The sequence below is a fragment of the Labrus mixtus genome, chromosome 16 (genome assembly GCF_963584025.1).
Source record: "Labrus mixtus chromosome 16, fLabMix1.1, whole genome shotgun sequence".
Classification (NCBI taxonomy): Eukaryota; Metazoa; Chordata; class Actinopteri; order Labriformes; family Labridae; genus Labrus; species Labrus mixtus.
Window position 1 is genome coordinate 20,428,606 of NC_083627.1, and position 16,698 is coordinate 20,445,303.

At 41.5% G+C, this 16,698-nt stretch overlaps 1 protein-coding gene across 6 annotated transcripts in view; it reads right to left on the bottom strand.

The window, feature by feature from the left end:
* Positions 1–7,624: 7,624 nt before the first annotated feature.
* The window catches only part of rbms3 (RNA binding motif, single stranded interacting protein), a 285,229-nt gene continuing 276,155 nt past the window's right edge, over positions 7,625–16,698 (bottom strand). For 5 of the 6 annotated variants that reach the window (XM_061058800.1, XM_061058799.1, XM_061058803.1 and 2 more), the window contains 2 exons: positions 15,224–15,348; positions 7,625–14,421 (listed from right to left, as the gene is read on the bottom strand). In XM_061058800.1, coding sequence (XP_060914783.1) covers positions 14,418–14,421; positions 15,224–15,348 — 129 coding nt within the window. In that variant the 3' untranslated portion in view covers positions 7,625–14,417. Of the gene's footprint in view, positions 14,422–15,219; positions 15,349–16,698 lie in introns of those variants that run through there. The other variant, XM_061058802.1, reaches the window with a different exon arrangement.

Consider the following 16,698-nt stretch of genomic DNA (forward strand, 5'->3'; position numbering starts at 1 on the left):
AAAATGTTGATACTTTTATTGAAAGCTATCAGGCCAAATCTCCAGATCAAATCATTAAAAAACAGAGGGTTTGTAACTTTGTATGATGAAACTACAAAAACATGTAAGAATTGTAAAAAATGTTTTTACATCTGTGTAACTTTTTCACTACTTGGATAACAAAGTGTTGCTTAAGCTCTGTTATTTGGCTATGTTTGATACCCTCCTCCCCCCAAACACACACACACACCAAAAGAAGGAGCTGAAAGACATTAAACACAATGTAACAATGTAAACCTGCAAACTTCAGAGCCAAGTAATACATCTATGTGTTACTGACCCAACGATGGACCCTGTTTGCATCACACAGTATGTGACAAGGGGAACACCATCAGCATCAAAAGAATCATTACAGTGGCTTCAAATAGTGGTGAACGCTTTTAGGGATCAGTTCTTTGACACTGTGCAAATCGACTCTGCCAAGTGTGTCAGGTTAGGAGCATTTATCACAGGTTTGACTTGTGCGATTTATCAGAGGAAAAGCAGACCAGACAGTTCTGGGGCCAAGATTTGGAGACAGCTAATCTCTGCTGATGGCTCTGATTTGTTCTGTTTTGTCCTCAGGCCTGATGTTTGGTTCCTTCAGACACATGCGCAGACAGATACTAATGCAAGAATGAAGTCATGCGTTATGTAGGTTAACTCAATTCCTCAGAATTAATTGCACCCTAAAATGTAGACACTTATGAGAAAATAGTTGGCTCAATAGTTGGAAAACTAAACAGAGCGCATGTTGGAGTACTTAGGAGAGCTCAGGCCTCACCTACAGTGTGTGGAGTTTCTTTGTAGTGCAGCAGACGGGTTATTCTGCCGCAGACATAACATGTGTAAGGTTACATAACTCTGCAGAGATCAGAAAACATTCTGCTGAAAACACAGAGAAAGAGATCTGCGTCTTTGTAGTTTATCAAGTGAGGGGCTTTGGTGCAGGGATTGGACCACTGACCCACCATAGTAGCCATTTCTTTCCTCTTCCTTACCATCCACACCCCTCTGCTTTATGTTAGCGTCAGTCATCACAGACCTTTCACAGACTCGCACACAGCACCTCTAACATATTTATAGCGTGGTATTTCCCTCACTTGTTGGCCTTAACTAAGTCCACCTTCCATTGTTATTCCCCATGAAGAGGGCATGACATTTCTGGTACATGCATGGTTCTTTCACCACGCTCTCACAACAAGGGCAAAGGGTTATCCAGCTGAAAGACAAACTGAACACCCTGCAAAGTGAAAAACAGGATCATCCAGAACATTACAGTATCAGTCTTTTATATGGAAGGAGTACTGTGTACTCTGCTCTGAAAAAAAGACAAATATAGGAACATTTTAATATCTGTGTTCAGGTTGGACAAAATCTTAGATCTCTTAGCATTTTATTTATTTTACACTAAAATGCGTGATCCAGATCCAAGATTGAGGCCAAAGTGTCCCCACATTTAGTTAGTTTAACGGGTCGAACTGAAAAAAACCAAACTCTGCATCCTACGATAACAATGAGGCAACACAATCGTGTCTTTCCTGACCTTACACTTCTTTAATACTTGACATGGGTGATACAGGCTTTCTGGCAAAAACAAAATATGTCACAAACCTTCAAACCAGATCATTGTTACGACCCTTTTAAAGACACTTTAAGTTTGAACCCTGTGAGTAGAATAGACTGAACTTACTTTGCTTACTGCTGAAGTTTCTGCTCGGTGTGTTGGTGAGTTAAAGCTGATAAGAGAAAGTCTAAAAGTAGATTGCATGGTATGTAGAATTTGCATGAACACCAGCAGTGCAGTTTGATTTTCTGTTTAAAGTCAATCATTTAAAACATGCAGAATTCACAACTGTGCAATACCAAATGTGACTTGTGTGTGTATTTGACTTTGTTACTGAGCATGAATGAATGCTGTACACTTCAGGGTGAATGCATTTATTAATCTTATTCATATCATGACAGAAATACTTTCTGTTCTATTTCTAGAATTATTCTAGAGTTTCCTCTAGTTATGTTTATTCAGATACTATTTTTAAAACATAAAATTTGCAGGATGAAAGACACACTGTAAATCATTTTTAAAGCTACAACCTCCAGTGTCTAAAAATGAACAATGGCCTAAAGTCAATTTTTTAAGCAGAATTGATGTTTACAGCCTGGTACAAAAATGATTTTGGTAATACACGCTGTACAAGAGGGTCTGACATGTTGTATTACTCATCTGTTGATTATTTAAAGGGTAAGACGCTCAGATCAGAGGTATGGTTTATTCCCCTGACAGGTGGGTGTGTTTTACTTTTTTACCTTTTTACCATGAGACTAGAGGCCTTCCTTAACGCTACAGTAACTCTTTGCCCTTTAAAAATTAGCGCTTCCATTACAGCGATCACCATTGGTCGGTTTAGAAACGCCTCCTCAGAAATGATAAGGGACTACATCATTGAGACTACATCCATGTATTAGTCAGTCTGTGATTGAGCAGCTGACCACTTTAACACGAAGGAACACTACAGTGTGTCAGGAAGTAGAGTTCAAATCACATTTACTCAGTCACAATCAAATACATTGTAGTTTCCTAACTAAGCACAGCTCCTACATTGCACCTTTTGTGTTTTATATTTTATATTTTATATTTTACATTTTACATTTTTAAATTCTATTTTATATATTGTAATAGCTTCTTCTACTGTATTATTTAAGTTGTTGCTAGTTCTGCTTTATTTCCTTCTTAATTGTTTAGCACCAATACACCAAGTCAAATTCCTTGTGTGTGTAAATGTACTTGGCAATAAACCCCGATTCTGATTTTGATTCTGATTCTTACTCTAAATGGAATTTGTGACATTTGGAGTCCATTTTTATAAAAAAAACTAATCCTTTGTATTAAGCACACAGACGTAAGAGGGGTAGTGATCTCTTCAATTAACTGTAAACAAGAAACAAAAGAAGAACATTTTCCAAAAATGGGGAACAAAAAAGTTTCAATTTGAGTTTGATTCCAGCAAATTTCTCGGGATCATAGAATAATCCGACTGCATCACATTGAATCAATCTATTTAAGAAAACTCAAAAAAGACCCGGATGTGTTTAAAAGCTCCAATATAACAAGCAACTTCATATTATTTAAGTATTTTTTTGGCAGTGGTTTTTCAATTTCAGGAAGGAACTTAATAAATGAATCTACGCTTGTTATTTGAAAGGGATGTACTGCTGAAATAAACTTCACATTTCTCTCCATCGTATATTTCCGATCCCCTCAGGGTCACATCTGGAGGAGTTGAGGTGTTTTGGAGACCTTTGCAGCCCGAGCTGTGTTTTATGACCCCACATGTCAGTAGCTTACACATGTTCCCATTACAGTCCCACAAATCTGCAGCGTGGGGGCGCAGGGTCAGCCCCCACCAGCATGTGTGGTCTTCCTCTCGTTACCAGGACGACTGTTTATCCACCTGCACACTGCTGCTGTAGATCACAACAGTCAGCCTGGAGCTGATAGAGACCTATTAGGATCTCATACACCGCCCTGAAGGTCTGCTGGGCTGCAGGGGGAAGAGAGGAATGATGAATCTCTTCTCTTTTCTTTATTTTTGTTCCTGATGTTGTTCTTGCTCTTTGTTTCTCTGTCACACTTCTTTGCATTTCTTAATAGACACTTTCTCTCTCGCTTTGTTATGCTCCCATTTGTCCCCTCTGAAAGGTGTTTTTGCATCATTCCACACTTCTTCCTATTCTCTTAGTAACCTACACATATTTGCTTTATGTTTTTTATGGCCGACTTCATCTTTCAGTCGTCTTCTCTCACATAAACAATAGATGCATACAATCATATTGCCCTGTTGATACCCTTAAAGCTGCACTTTCATTTATTCATTCTGACTAGCTTCTCTCTATGATCTTATTTCTTTACTTGTTCTAGGGTTATTATTGTTATTAAGGTTCTCTCTCTCTCTCTCTCTCTCTCTCTCTCTCTCTCTCTCTCTCTAAGTTGTGATTTCTAGATCATGGGGGGATTGACTTGACTTGTTTTCTACACTTTATGCAGTTGCATAACAAAAGAAAACACATGTGGAATATAACTTTAATGTTATGTAATGGAAAAATAACCAAAGCTGTTATCTTTAAATTTCATTCAATCATGAGAATGTAAAACCATTGCACCTCCCATCATCTGCATCTCTGCTGTGTGAGGAAACAGCCGTCTTCCTTATGGTTGGTCTTTGACTTCAAGTTACCTAAGGGATCATTCTGGGTCATTTTTTGGTCATGAAAGGTTTCATCTCTAAGTAACAGTGATACACAAAAGCAGTTATACAAGAGAATATCTGAGAACAGATGTGTGAATAATAGTCTTTGTTAACAGCCTGTTTAAAAAAACAGCCTGGTTGGAATCAAGAAAAAAATGACAGGAAGTGGTATATTGTTATAAAAATCATGAGCTGCTTTCCTCACATCCTCTATTAACACCTATTGTCAGCCTCACATTGAGAGCAGAGCTGGGTCACTGGCTCAGAGCCGCTGCGGTTCCACCTGGGGAACAATTCCTTCTGTGCAGCCCCCCCGGATCTCCAGGGAGACAATTGTTACACTAATGTCATCGTAAATTGCAATAGGCTTTGGCGCTTTCCCAATTCCTGCGACACAATGACGGTAATTCATCATGGGAATATTGAAACGGAGCTGCTGTCTGACTGAATGTGTCACCAAAGGACTTGTATTGTAGATTTAGGGCAAGAAAGCCGTGTTTTTTCAATTGTCCTTCTGACGGCTTAAAGAGCTAATCTGGTAAAGATGTGCACACATTTCTTAACAATACTGTACATGTGGAACATTAGACAAACAGAAGCTGCATTCAGTTTATTTACCTGAGCTGAACTTGACTTCAAGTAAACTTTAACCTCTTTGAAATCAAGCAAACACAGAGCAACATTAGCGTCTGATAAGAGTTGTGTTTTTCTGTCCTTTTTGTCTCTTATCCACGGGAAATATTTGGCTTTTTGGCGGATACATGCTTTAATGTTCTCACCAGCTGGTTACTGCTGTCTGTCTTGATGTGTCATGACTGTGGTTTATGTTTCATGTTCTGCAGAACAGGAAACTGCTGGAAACCAGTTTTTAAACTGAGTCAGGCCTGTTAAACTGTAACTTCATGTTACTTTTAAACTTTCCTGTATAATAAATGAAATGAAATGAAATTCCAATGATCTGAACCACTTTATTTGGGGGGGGGGGGGGGGGGGGGAATGTAGCCCCTATCTGAATTGTATTAATCCCCATTTTCATAAAGAAATATGGCCTTGAAGTCTTCTGTTTGGGTTACCTTAGGATATGTTTAAACCATTATTCCCTGACTGCTATTGATTCATGCTGGTTGGAGTATTTGTTTAGTGACTTAAATCCAACATCCTAAGAATGAAATGGATGAATGCTGTCTTATTATACTGATAAGATGACCAGATTAAGGTCATCAACTGGAATCTTACATTTTCTTATATGCACCTTTATTACGAATACATTGAATTTGGATCTAATAGACCTCGGTGTTTAAATATGAATTGTGAATATCCTACTAATGACATCCCCACATTTAGCTGCTTGTAATGAGGTTTAGTGGCCTAATGTTGCATTCATGTATTACTAGATTAAGCGAGTAATGAATTCCCCCTCAAAACACACCAAACCCCTCATGGGCATTATTTTGACTTGAGCTCAGCAGTGCAGATCCCCTCTTCGGTTAATTACCCCTCCATTAGTGAAGTGTAAGCTAATAAAGGAGCACCAGGTGTGTTTAAGGATGCTGACGATCACAGATCTCTGATTGGATGCAGAAACGCTCAGACTGCACCTGAAAGCTCCGGGTCATTAAAGGTCCCAAGACCAATAAAATCCAACTCCAACCGAATCATCTGTTTGGATTGTTCTGGAATAAAATAAATGGTGGTCAACTATGTGGAACATGGATTCACTCGAGAAGTCTTTACAGATCTTTTGTTGTAGGATATCCTTCAGAAAAACATACATAACTTAATACTGGTGCTTGTTTTGGACCATATGAGTCGTGTTTATTACATCAGGGTAGTTCAGAGTGCTGTGGTTGAAGTGAGGAAACAATGATGTAGAACAAAGCCTCTGATCCAAATATACATCATTCTTCCCTCATTTCCTTTAGCTGTGTCTTCAAAACAAAACCTGACAACTACACAATGTCCTGCTGTCACTTCCTGCAGCACATATTGTCCCATAAAGTCGGCTTAAGCTTATTCTTATTTGTTCTCTTTTTCGGCCTGTATTTTTAAATTGACTTGAGATTTATCTGCCTTCTCTGTATATTATAATAATTCACAGTTGTCACTGTGAAGCTCCTGCTAAGATTCACAATCAGCTTCCTTTTCAAAAACCAAATCCTACATCCAGGAGTCGTCAAAGTGCACGTTTATCCTAGATGAATACACATCAATCAGACGTTTTTTAACTACAATGAGGAAGAATATATTCTAATGCCCGTCCAGGATTTTCCTTCCAAATCTTCCTCCCTCATCTATGCTTGATGGGAGGCTGGTCGCTTTGTCCTGTTGAGCTTTAACCAGAGATGTCCTTGATCGTTTTGCAGTGGTGGTGTATGTGTGTGTGTGTGTGTAGAAGGGGTTCTCCCTCCTCTGTGAAATAAACACACCAGATAACATCTGTGTTGGTATGCTGCACCCTTGTGGTGCTCGGCTGCTACATCTCTATAAGTCCAGATAAGGAGGCTGCTCGGCTCCGAGGGAGTGAGATTGAATCTGTGGCATTTCACTTGATAAAGGATCCCTACTGCATTTCCCCAGATTTACCAGCCACAGAGAGTGTGGAGGAGAAACCCACAGCACCATGGAGAAGTCTCTCAGAGCGGCAAAATGTTTCAAATTGCTGTAAACGTACCACATAGGCAGCACAGAGGTGCTTCTGTGTGTTTTAGGAAGCAAAAAATAAAGCCATCTGAGTGCACAAGCAACCACTCGGAGTCTAATCCAGCCAGTCAATTGTTCTCCATTAAGATATCCATTGTCTTGGAGTGCCAGCCTCGTAGCCTTGATCCTGCAGGGATGTCTCAGGTGATGCAAACTTGGCTACTGTGCAGCCATTGGTATTGACAGAACAGGCGTCCCTAGGAGGTGACAAGGACAGCGATTGATTGGGTCTAAATGAGAGTGAAGAGGGAGATTGATTACCATCGATCCACTCCTTCCTCGAGCAGGCTCCTCCATCTTTGATTATGACCACTTTACGCCCAATCAAGTGTGTGTGAGGCGTGATGGTGGGAAATCCCGTGGAGAGGTATTAGCTCCATTTGTGAAGGCTGTAATTATGAGAGGAAGTGAGGGACCAAGGTCAAGCGCAGCAGGTGTCATCAGGCGAGATGATAATAATAGGGCTTCCTCCTGCTTCCCACCGCAATTTAGTCATATAGATAATAGGCTGTGTGTGTGTGTGTGTGTGTGTGTATGCTTTCTGCATAATAAACATTTCCGTGATAATGGCTCGAGGACATGCAGGAGAAACAGCTCGCCGCGATGAAGCGCAGTCATTCCCCGACGCAGATTAAAGCACGACAGCGCATCCTTGCTACTTTTTTTCCACATTTTTTTATTGAAAGCTTCATCAGAGAGAGAAAAAAAAAAAGAGGAACAACTCATAAAACCCAAGTCAAATCCTAACATCCACAGATGTACAGAGAGTTTCTCAAAGATCACACACACCGAGCAGCGTGTGCGAGGCGTGACCATGTCCTCCTCGGCGCTGAAACAAAGGAAACAAACAAACGAGAAGAGAAAGCTAACTAATACAAATCAAAAACCGCTCTGCTGTCGGAATAAATAGTTCCACTTTTTATCAGGCAAATTATTCCAATACTTAACACACACTTTCTCTGCCGGCTACCTCTAAACAATTTGATCGGCCATTTTCCTAGTGATTGTTGGATTCTGTGTTTCTCAGGGAGCTGTTTGAACTCCTGGCAGGGTGTGCTGGCTGGCTGCGCTCCTGGGGTTGTGTGGCCAATCGATAGCTCTCATCAAAGGTGGACCGAAGCATCAATTAAAAATCACGAGGGCATTGCTCTTGTGGGGGGGGGGGGGGGGGGGTACTTTGAGCAAATTTCCCACTGCATTATGTGTGTAGAGAGCATGTGTGTGTATGTGTGTGCTGGTCTGTGATGAGTTATTGAGCCACAGTTCTCCTTTACACTCAGTGGGAGAGCGGCTGTGAGAGTTACTGTTTCCTTAACACATGACGATCAATTTTGGTGCGAGTCACCAGGATGAATCTGGAAGAGTCTCCCAACAGCTGAGGGTGACATGTAACAGCGTCTAATGAGTTTATTCCTATGACAGCGGGGATGCTGACTTCTGGATCACATTTATAACAGCTTCTAAAAAAAAGGCAGTGAAATAAGCACCTTGTCTTAAAAACTGACTTTAGACAGAACTAAGATCTTTGTAAACTCTCCTGATCTGTTGGTGTCGGCTTTCTCCTAGAACTGAAACTCAAAGAAAGACAGAATGTGTGTTAATCGAAGAGGGGTATTTCCCCACATAAAGTCCAAATGTACTTCAAACAGTCAAACAATCTTCCTCTGGACACCAGATGAGTGGGGTTTGCAGCAGTAATCTTAAATATAATTATATTAAATGTACCTAATACAGTTTCATCACCTTGTGCATGATTGCATAAACATTTTGGCATCATCGAGGCACACAGTACAAGCCCTACTTTTACTGAGCAGTACAACACAACAACCTTAAGACTGAGGATGTACAGTACGGGGAAGACCGGCGAGGATAGAGAACACGTGGAGACAGGTTTTCCTCTACAGTCTGATGAAGCAACGTCTGGTTGTGATGAAGGTGGCTGCTGATCAAAGATGATTCTGCAAGGAGCGGCTTGAAATGTGCTGTATGAGACAGTAGTTCATTTCTGACTGTTCCTAAAGGTGGTTGGGATGCCAAAGTGGACTTTAAGATGATAGGGTCTGCATATGATACAGATGGAAGGGATGGAAAGAGGAGTAATGGTATGTTGGATACAGAACTGAGGACTGAAGGAGGTGGAGAGTGAACAGGAGAGGAGAGAAAAGAGCCCATCATGGTGTGATGGTGCAGGAAAAGAAGAGTGTGTGTTTCTAATTAGTGACAGGTCGAGCAGGTGACCTCCTCCACTCCTGTACAGGGGACAGAGAAACTCCAGGCTATGACATCTTCTGCCCGGCAACACTAGCTAATGATCCCCCCCCCCCCCCCTCTCTTTCTTCCTTGCACACACGCTCTTCCTCTCTCTTGGTAAAGCTGCTTTGTGCTGACACATGAGATGACTGGAAGCTGCTGCAGCCTCCTTAACATTGCAGGCATGCCCTCTGTACACTTTCACAAATGTATTGGTATTCTGAAAAGGTCCATTAAGCCATTGTGCTATTAAGAAAAAGACATTTTCTGTTTGTTCAGATTGCTAATCTTTCAGATGTATGACATACTGGTGCTGTGTACCAAAAACAAATACCTGCCTTAGAAACTTTTATCTTCTTGAATTTCAAACAGCAGGAAAACTTTATGTTGTGCATTTATTTCTATAATCTCTTGGCTATTTGTAATCCTATTTCCCATAATGCCATCAGTACTGAATCTCATGACACTTAGCTCTCTGTTGTGCAACTCCTGCATTATGAGTCCTATTAAGCTTGAAAACTGTCTTCTGTACTCTATAAAATAGCAGCTGTAAAGTCTAGAGAACCCGCTGATAGCAATGTTGAGTCATAACTTAAAACAATTGAATACACACACACACACACACACACACACACACACACTAGCTTAGACCTGGTAAAGTTAAAGTTCAGCAGCTCTGTTGTTAATTAGGACACTGAAAATGTGTCACAAATGGAACACAGTTCAAACAGATGAGAGCAGTGAACATGTGTCAGTGGTTCAGTTCAGACTGTGATGTGTTACAGAATCCTTCTTTGGGAGATAAGACGGGTATCACAGCCTCGAGGAAAATGAAAGCAGATGTTGAGTGGCAGATGAGATGAAAGGGGCAGGTGTTGATTTGATTGGACGATAAACAGCTCGACGGTCACTGAGAGACAGTTTGACACATTTGGCTTTTTGACCTCTGTGGAGAAGAATCTTCAGCAGGTGTTTCCATCTTGATCGAGGATAAAGAAATATGCGTATGGCTTTTCTGGCTGGTTCACTTCAGGAACCTGCATGCCTGTTTTTCTTCTTTTTTTGTGTGTTGTTGTCAAGTGGACAGGAGGCCTGATGAGGGCGAGTTTATGGCCAAAATATCAACAATGACCAGCCAGCATCACGAAGGCACGAGCCCAGGTCTGCTTCCTCTTTAGCACCATGGAGAGGCTGCGGTGCTGTTAGCATTAGCATAGCATTTCTTCAGCACAGCACAATCAAATAAGCTGTTCTGTGTGCTTTGTTTCACTTTGATCATTTGGAAGCTTCTCTTGAAGGCACTCGATGTACATTATGATTGTTAGGTAACAAATAACACATGATGACATAGCTCGCCTGTCACGTCCCCGAGCGCAGCGCTTCTGAATGAGTCACATGAACTGCAAGAGCTCGATTGCAATTGTCACCAAACAAAAAGCTCCCCCTCTGTCTGGAAGAAAGGGGTCTTTTGAGGGACACTGGAGTGGATCCTATTGCCCCGGAGGGAGACAAATTGGGCCCGTCAAGCCTCATTGGGAGAGTGACTGAAAATTGGTTTGTGGTTCTGCTGCTGCACCACCCAATAAAGAGAAGAAACCTCAGAGAAAGAGAGGGGAAAGAGGAGAGGAGAGAAGGAGGGAAAATGAGAGCAGAAAGGAGCCAGACTCGGCCATGGCACATAAATGCCATGAAGCGGGAGAATAAAAAAAAAAAAAAGAGGGTCTTTTTTAGCTCTTAAGCGTCACAGTGGAGCTACAGCGACCGACATGGGCGAGCAGAGCAGACACACAAAGGCTGCTGTAATGGGGGGAAGGGAAGGGGGGGGGGGGGGGGGTAGTGGCTGCTGTCCCAAAGGCAATTTCTTTGGGGACAATCCTCAGGGATGAAATCATTGAAAGCCTCCGCAGCCTGGGGATGGAAAGACGGGATAAGAGGAGACGGGGCTGTTTGTGCAACAAATTGGGACATCCGGGGGTGTAAGTGACACTCAGCAGCTGGGTCAGGGAAGGAGCCGCCATCAACGTCTTGTTGTGGCTGCTCAGGAGTCTAGTTAGTTCTCACAGGTGTGATGACCCCCCCCCTGGTTGGTGTCTGGCAAATTATCAGGGGGATGTTCACGACACGCAGTCCTAAAGCAGCCTTTAAACACTCTTCTACCATGTCTTAGTGTCACAAAGTAACAGACTTAGTCTGCTAACAGACATACAGAGCAAAGTGAAATACATCTCAGTTATTTAAGGGGTTTACTGTTTTTACAGTAATTTCCCAGAGCCTCTGCTAGTTGCCTTCAAACCTCATAGTAATGACAAGACACCAGTCAACAACTGTGCCTGGCTCGTACTCTCTATATAAGAAGTAGATGTTTTCTTCTAGCCAGCAGCTGGTGACTCCATCGAAGAGTTGTAAAAGAAGCCCAATCGTATGAAACCAGATGGAACAATGACCTTTCTCCCACATGATTTACAGCCACAGTTAACATTTTCCTGAAGAGTTTATGATCTCAATTTCTCTTTCAAGTCCTCTTTAATACAGCATGATGTTCGTTTTCAGGGAATAAAGAAGGGTATGCACGGCTTCCTGTGATTGAGAAGTCCCCCTACCACAGCCACCTGTCAACCAGGAACAGGAGACGTAACAATGCCTTTCTACTTTGTCGTCAGAATATGGTCACTCCTGGTTCCAAAAACTCAAGATGGTGATGGACAAAATGCCCAACTTGAAGCCTGAGGGGGGGTCTTCACACACCAATGGGTGACATCACGGAGGCCACTTTGACTTGTTAATGTCTTTGGCCTGGATAAGAAATAGTACAGCCCTTTTTTGTAGGTTAAACTTTGATGTGCTGGCAAGCTGATGTCATTACTTGAGAGGCGAGCACAGCTAGTTGTCCCTGGTGTCCAGTCTTTGTGCTAAGCTAAGCTTAGCAGCAGCAGGTGGGAAGACAGTGCCATCAAGTGCCAGAACATTTATGCAATCATTTGTAGAGACGTTAAAAATCAAACATGTGACTTACTCCTCACCTGCAGCAAACACCCCTCATCTGGTATTCTGGAAGGAAAGAAGTGACCTAGGTTTGGTGCTATTTACATGACAACGATTAACATGATGTTACACACCAGCTCAGCGTGCTGAGCTGAAATGTCTGTGTTAGTTTTAGTGGATTGAAGAGATAAAGAGTTTGAGGACAACAAATCGAGAAAGAGGGCACAGCTGGAAGCAATGTGTGAACAACCACGAAGCGTAGCGAGCAGCATTCCCGAATTGATTCCTATAGTTTTCCCTGCAGCATCGGAGAGAGAGGTGGAATGCACCCCCGGAGAGAATCATAAAATTGATGAGACATTTAAAAAAAAGAATGCAAAATTCAACATAAGGAGCTGAAGAAGAGCTTTTGGTAGGACTGCCACTGGTTGCATCACACTTTAAATACTGTTTGTTGTGTGTGTTTATGAGTTTGTACAGTAAGTGTGTGCATGTCAGGATACATGTTGATGTGTGTTTGTTTGTGTGTGTGTGTGTGTGTGTGTGTGTGTGTGTGTGTGTGTGTGTGTGTGTGTGTGTGTGTGTGTGTGTGTGTGTAACAGCTTGGACAACCGTGGAAAACTAGCTTAAACCCGGTGAAAGATGTCAAGAAGGATAGTAAGGACTGGTCCGGCCATCAAGGTCAAATAAAAAACAACGACAACAGCAACATCAACAACAACAATATCAACATTAACATCATCAACAACAACAACATCAACAACAACAAAATCAAACTGAAAAATGAAAAGGAAAAACAAAAGAAAACAAACAAACAAAAACTCTGGTTCAGAGTGTCTCTTCATCTTTGGTATAAAAATGGCCATCCATGGGCTGCATTTGATCCACAACTAGGAAAGACTACAGAAATTGTCAACAATTTCTTCTATTGCTTTTGCACTGATTGGTTTAAACCGTAAGCTCCTACTGAATCTACTGTTTTTATTTCACTGCCAGAATTTTTTTCCGTTCATTTTTTTTGGTTGTTTTTATCATTTTTTTTTCTCCTTTTTTTTTTTCTTCTTTTTTTTTTGCAGTGTGACAAGCAAAGCGGGCTAAAAACATCTTAAAGCTCATAAAAAAGGTAAAATGTGGCAGATAAAAAGCACTAATGTCATCGACAGCAACTTTTTGCCATGAAAAATCATAATTATGATAATAAAAAACAAGTTCAGCGTTTGCAACAGACTGCATCCACAATGCAGCATGTTCTCTTATGTTTTCATGTTTTCTCATCACTGTGAAAAATCTCTTCAAAGCTTTACCCCCCCCCCCCCCCCCACACACACACCCAACCCCACCCTGAACCCCTCCATGAGTCTTTTTTTCCCCAAACAGACATTTTGTTTTCTTCTGACACTTAGTTACCTCTGACATAATAATTATCAAATTTTTCTTCTAATGAAGAAACAACAAAAAGCTCTTCTCTATTAAATCTGTACAGCTTATGTGATAGATTCTTTTTCTCCTCTTTAGAACAACTCATCCAGTGTCTTGAACCCTCCAGGGGGTCCAAGAGACTGATTTAGATTTTTTTTGTTTTTTTTTCCCTAACCAGACGTCAGACTTAAACTCTGTAAAAAGTTTCTGGCGCCCTTCAAATTAAGGCCATGAAGATTCAAGAAAAGAAAAAAAAACACTCTATTTTTGAATATATCTAGAAAACTAAAATTTAACACTAAAACATAAAAAAGAGTGAAAAGAAATTGTAGCTTAATATCTGAGGAAGACAATCTCTGTGTGTATCTCAAACTTGACTCCCCTTTTCTAATTACAAAATAAACTTCATCACCTACCTTTGCATTCAACCTTTTTTTTTTGTCAGTTTTACTTCTTTTTTCATCTTTTTTTTTTTTTTAATTAGTCGAGATTTTCCTTTGAGAAACTTTTCAAGCTGTAGCCCAGCCCTTCAGGGCAGACTAAACAATTTCACTTCTTTGCACTGTGCCCAGCAATTTTCTCCATTCCCTTCCTCAGCACCTTTTTTACCTCCTTCTTGCGTTTGTTTTTTTTTTTTTTTTCTCACAGGCCAGGTAGGAAATGAAAAAAAGTGTCTCTTTTTTGGTGCCTGGGCAATCTGGAAGCAATCTCTTTCTTCTCTCTTTTCCTCACATTCACAGTGCAGCCACCTTCTGTCTCAAGGCAACGCTGTCACAGGAACATTCGCTCAGGCCGTTGCTATCTGATGAAACGGGAAAAAGCAAAGGGGGAGAGAGAGAGAAAGGGAGAGAGAAGGGGGGGTGCCGTTGTAATCAAAGCACAATATTACAAACACAGAAAAAGCAATAGAGCTGACAGCTGACAGCCCTGTCAGAAGACTGAAGCAAAATTGAAGCACTTTAAAACAGCTCTGATCGGGTCAGAGAAGCAAAAAAATAAAATAAAAAAAATGTGCTGCCACTTTGAGGAGCAAATGACAACAGCAGCCAGGAATAATTAGAGTCATTCTATAAAGGCACTGCTGTGTCTCTTTACACCCTAATTTAATCTTGTGATTATCCTGTTTTTGTTACGGTACTGCCTCAACTAAACTATTTGTCAAAGAAAAATCACTTGCAAAATTGACTGCTGTTGTTGCTACAAAATACAAAAGACTGACAAAATGTACTTTTGGAAGATGCTTCACTTCTCATGTTGGATTTATTTAGAGGGTGACAAAAACTGATTTTGACAGATTCATTTAATATTAAGACCTCCTAATGACCTGAACAGATGCTGCTGAGAGAGAGAGAGAGAGCAGTAACTTAACATGTCTTTATATTTCAAACTTTAAAATTCTATGTTTCAATCAATGTTCAATAGGACCATGAACTAGAGACAAGAAAAAGATAAATACATTTGTATAAACAGTGTGGCATGATCTGCACTTGTGGAACAATATGTAACATAATATGCTCCTAACCTTTTCTTAACGATTACAATAATGTTAAAATAATACTGTAAAGGAGAGAAACGTTTGACTGTCCTCGTCCTGTGTGACTTACTTGGACGTGTATGAGTAAGCAGGAACATGGTCGGCAGAGCTGTCCACCTGGATCTGTTGCTGCTGGCCGCCCACCTCCTGTGACGAGGGAGCCACGCTCTGTGGGGAGGCGTCCGTCACCACTCCCTGCAGAGACACACACATTAGAGGATATCTGTCAGATCTGAACTCAAACAAGCTCCTCTCTGACAACGCTTCCTGCTGACGAGTATTTGACTGAAAGCAGCCAAATTCTTCTTCAATTCGCCTCTGTCTTCTCCACATGTCTTCCTGTCCTTGAAGAGTGAGTTGTCCTTTTGTTACTGGAACTAAGCAGGAGCAACGGTCTAACTATAGATGGTGTCACACGCTGTACACACTTTAAAAAACCCCTCAAAATAACGTAAAATAAAACAGTTAAACATGACATGAATGTACGCTGAATTAAATGTTGTGAACTTCTCACACTGACAGGTCCATCAATCTGAACTAATGCGGTGCAAACAAGCGTTCCTAACATCCAAAATGACTTAAACAGAAAGCATTTACATCCCTTAATGCCAACATACTTTGTCATAAATGCATTTCAAATAGAGGAGACAAGTGAAGTACTCAGTCAAGGCGCTGCTGCTTCTTAAGGATCAATCAGGACTTTTGAAAAGAAGAACAGAATAATGAAAACAGAAGTCACATCATCTGACTGAGATGAGACTTTCCAAATACGTCTTGTGTACTAAATTGCTTGCAAAATTTTCCGCCCAAAGTTTGAGATGAAAAACAACTTTAAAGTTGGACTTGAGCACTTAATTCATCAGAGCGAACTCTTCGCCTCTCCGCGTGTAACATTACTGATGGTCCCCCCTTGTAGAGTCTTCTCCATCACCTTTAACAAGCTCTCAAGGAGACTGCGTCCCCTCCATACATCAGCCCTGCAGACACAGGCTCAAACAGTGATGTACACCCCGCTGCTGAGAGAGGATGAAATAGGTAAGAGACGCTGCGGGCTCTCTCTCCTCTGTGCCACTCCTTCATGAAGAAGTTTGTGAGGAGGGGGGTCCAAGAGAGGGGGAGGGGCGACTAATGGTTCTGTCAGAGGGAACTGTCATTGTCTGTGGCTGGTTGGCTAACCAGATGTGTGTGTGTGTGTGATCCAGCTACCTACCAGCACAGGAAGAGAGAGACAGAGAGAGAGAGAGAGAGAGAGAGAGAGAGAGAGACAGAGAGCGACAGAGAGAGAGGAAGAGAGAGAGAGGAAGAGAGAGAGAGAGAGAGAGGGAGAGGGAGAGAGAGAGAGGGAGAGAGAGAGATAGAGAGAGAGAGACAGAGAGAGAGAGGGAGAGAGAAAGAGAGAGAGGGAGAGAGAGAGAGCGAGAGAGAAAGAGAGAGAGAGACAGAGAGAGAGAGAGAGAGAAAGAGAGAGAGAGACAGAGAGAGACAGAGAGAGAGAGACAGAGAGAGAGAGAGAGGGAGAGAGAGAGCGAGAGAGAAAGAGAGAGA